Source organism: Limulus polyphemus, unplaced genomic scaffold (assembly GCF_000517525.1).
Source record: "Limulus polyphemus unplaced genomic scaffold, Limulus_polyphemus-2.1.2 Scaffold6461, whole genome shotgun sequence".
Lineage (NCBI taxonomy): Eukaryota > Metazoa > Arthropoda > Merostomata > Xiphosura > Limulidae > Limulus > Limulus polyphemus.
This window is the reverse complement of record NW_013672071.1, coordinates 47057-51001: the sequence shown is the minus strand read 5'-3', so window position 1 is coordinate 51001 and position 3945 is coordinate 47057. Positions and strand designations below refer to the sequence as shown.

The 3945-nt window shown below is 38.1% G+C and overlaps 1 protein-coding gene across 1 annotated transcript in view; it reads right to left on the bottom strand.

The window, feature by feature from the left end:
* Positions 1–582: 582 nt before the first annotated feature.
* The window catches only part of LOC106473738 (E3 ubiquitin-protein ligase UHRF1-like), a gene marked incomplete at its 3' end in the record, with an annotated part of 49913 nt that continues 46550 nt past the window's right edge, over positions 583–3945 (bottom strand). Inside the window, exon 11 of the mRNA XM_013934418.2 lies at positions 583–749. Within this exon, the coding sequence (XP_013789872.2) occupies positions 583–749 (167 nt within the window). The remainder of the gene's footprint in view (positions 750–3945) is intronic.

Sequence of the window (3945 nt, the reverse complement as noted above, 5' to 3'; positions counted from 1 at the left end):
CAAAGTGGGTTCCTCGTCATCGAATTTGATAATAAATCTTCAGAGAAAGTAAATTAGCAAAGAAACAAGGATTGGTTAATTACATTATCAAGGAATGATAGTTTCTTAGCAAATGAAAATCTATGTTTTGGGATGAGCAGAAAAATTCTAAAACATTTATGTTGTTTTTAAACAAAACTCTTCAGAGCTTCCTGAAATGTTTTTACATTTTCTTTACCAATTACACTAAATGGATGACAAAATATAAATTCTAAAATATTCTTGAGTAAAATAATCATTGAAATAAGTTTTCATTTAAGTTTTAAAACATGATATGCAGGTGTGTTCTCACTGATCATAGGAATGAAGCATAAGGACATTGTATACCTACAGCAATGAACTATACATTATTTAAGTCTCCACACAGATTCACGACTGATGAAATCCACAGAAGTTGACAATCTTACCATCTCAATTTGTCCAAAAGCCTAATAAAGTGTTTACCTGATTTTACAGTTCTCCACACAAATAAATTTATTTATTTAAATGTTTACATAGAACAGAAATATACTTTAGATAAAAATTATTTTATTGAGAAAATACTAACCTTGTATAGCCCATCATATCGAATACCATCTTCAGGACAGTATTCCGAGTGTTTCTTCCCTTTAGAACTACGCACTACTCGCACAGGCTTTCCTTCTTTCCAGTTCTTGGCTTCAGCACCTGTTTTAGCATTCAGAGGAGCAGCACAGTTTAAAGCTAACGCCCTAAAAATACGGATAAAAATTGATATTGCACTAATGAAATATTATAGAAGAAAGCTCAAGTAAAAAAACATCTTAACAAGGAGAATGACTACAAACATGCTTTCAATAAATTATATAAAGACTGATCTTGAAGTTATCTATTATCGAACAGCTATTTTGTAACATTATAAACTACTAGTTGTTCAACATGGTTAATGCCTTAAAGAAAATACTATAATATATTAAACCAAATCAGGGTTAGTACTAATAGATTGTTGTGAAGTATTATGTAACTAACACTTAACAAATACAAAAATTTAATTTAAAATCCATCCTTGCAGGCTATATTCCAAGTTATATGTTTGTTTGTTTGATGGGGGAGGTTGGATATGAGCTTGAGTACCCACACACTCCCTCCCAACTAACCCTGGTTACTAAGGTAACTCGCCTGACATATGGGCTTTATTAGACCTCACTGTCCTTGAACCTGTTGCAATCTACATTCAGATATTGTTGTGCTAGTTTTGATTGATTTTGGTATTAACATTTCTCTTCAAGTGATTGTTTGTTTGTTTTGAATTTCGCGCAAAGCTACACGAGGGCTATCTGCGTTCTCTTCAAGTGATTATACATACTAGTGTTGAACTGTATCACAAAGAAAACATTCTTTCACTAAGAATGTGCATCTAGGAGCTTGTTATCTATCAATCATACTTCTTGAAATACACCTTGTGTGATCAGGTTTACATTGTGGCTGTATGGTTAAGCCTAGTTCCCTCACTAGCTAAACATGAAAGAATAATGAATGCCTCATGTGATATTACATATTCTGATGATGCAATCACCATCCTTATTAACTCTTAAAATAAGAGTCAGTTTCAAATTCACTGCAGTGTAGAATATCAATATTTTTTTACTTATTGTTCTTAATAAATTAGTATATAACCAAAGTGGCATTCATCACAAAGTACTTTAGTTTTTAATTTTAAGTTTCATTAATTTTATAATTGTGCTTTTTATGAGGTTGGTTAAAACATTAAACTATTGTTGAAAATCTATATTCATATAACATTTTTTTTTCAAGGAAGCAATCTGCCATTGAATGTTATTCATTAATTTACATCTCATTAAGCACAAATCTTTGTCAGTTCTGCCACAAGGTGGTTTGGTTGGTTGTTTCGTGCTTTATGGCGCAAAGCAACGAGGCTATCTGTGTCAAACAACCAGTAAAAACAGTGAAAGTAAATTAGAATAAAATGTAAAATACATCGAGTTAAAACCAAAATATGTCAATAAAAGATTTATATACAATTAAAAAGACCTATAGTGCATAAAAAATTAAAAATACAATCTAGTCGAACAGTGTCACCATTACCAATGACACTATCCAACATCAGGGGTAAACTCTTAGAAAACGCATGTCTAAAATGGTACCGCCGCTCACGATCGTAACGATGGCACAAGAGTAAAATGTGGGCTATTGTGACTTGAGTATCATAATGGCTACACATTGGTGGGTCAATACCAAATAAAAGAAAATAATGGGTTAAAAAACTGTGACCAATGCGTAGCCTTGCCAGGACAACTTCCAATCCTTACAGAAGCAAGACGACCAAAAACTAACAGAAGATTTGATCTGGAAAAGCGACATTGTTCACCCCAAGTCGACTGCTAACTGGCACGAAGGCGAGCCTTGAAGACAGGACCGCAGTCCATGTATGGGACAGGCACGGCCATGATGGCACCAGAGCAGACGGACTTAGCTGTAGTGTCAGCGAGCTCTTTCCAGTGAATACCAACGTGGCCAGGTATCCAGAAAAACTGGATGAAAGCAGAAGATAGAGAAAATTGAGCCAGTCATTGTTGAATATCGACAAGAACAGGGTGAGAACTAATGTTAAGCGATTCCATGGCCAGTAGAGAGCTAAGAGAATCAGTGTAAATAGTACAATTACTGTACTGCATAGCTTCTACATGATCCAGGGCAAGAGAAATAGCATACAACTCAGCAGTGAACACAGAAACTGAAGAGAGGATCCTGCGAGCAACTACTGAGCCACAGCACACCATGGCAGAACCTACCGAGTTACCCGATTTCAAACCATCCGTGTAAATAGGAAGAGAAGAATGGCTTCAACGATGTTCAACAAAAAGAAGATGGTACTTCCAATCGGGAGTATCCGCCTTCCTCAGATGACTCAAGGAAAGGTCACAGGAAGGGATGGTAATAAGCCAAGGTGGAATGGGCTGATCATTGGGGACAGCAATGTCATCCAAAGCCAGACCCAGACCGTCTGTTCCGAAAGAGCATGGCACATTGTGGGAGAAACACACAATCCCAGGTGGGATGCTGTGGTAAGGATCGGAGCTTGGTAGCATATTGTAAAAAAAGTTGCAAACGATGGAGGTGAAGAGGAGATTTGTGGGACTCAGTGTACAAACTCTGGACTGGAGAAGTGCAAAAAAGCTCCGGTGCAGAGCTGAAATCCCAGATGGTAAACAGAGTCCAGCATCTTCAAGGCCGAGGTCCTGTCAGCACCATAGACCAAAGACCCATAGTCCAGTTTGGATCGAATGAGAGCACGATAGATCCTGAGTAAAGAACATCAATCCGCTCCCCAAGAGGTGGAAGGGAGGACACGGAGGATGTTCAGAGCCCTTGCACACTTGACACATAGCTGCTTGATGTGTGGAATGAAGTTAAGCTTATGGTCAAAGATAAGCCCCAAGAACTCTGCCTCAGGGACCACATGAATAACTATATCGCCGATACAAGCTCGGGATTGGAGTGGAGACCCTGTTGGTGGCAAAATTGCATGCAAACGGTTTGGAAAAAGAAAATTTAAAACCTAAAAATGGGTAAATGGCCACACAACCCATAGGAGTGGAGGTTCTGCAAAATTCCATACCTCCACATAGTATCATAAACCTTCTTGAGATCGAAGAACACAGAAACAAGGTGTTCTCTCTTGAGAAAGGCTTCCCTGATCGACGTTTCAAGTCGATTCAGATGGTCCATGGTGGAGTGCTGTCGACGAAACCTACACTGTGTGGGTGAGAGGAGCACGTTCGATTCCAGGAACCAAACAAGACGAGCATTAACCATCCTCTCTAGGACCTTACAAAGACAACTAGTCAAAGCAATGGGACGATAATTAGAAGGGATCTTGGGATCCTTCCCAGGTTTAGAGAAAGGGAGGATAATAGCCTGGTGCCA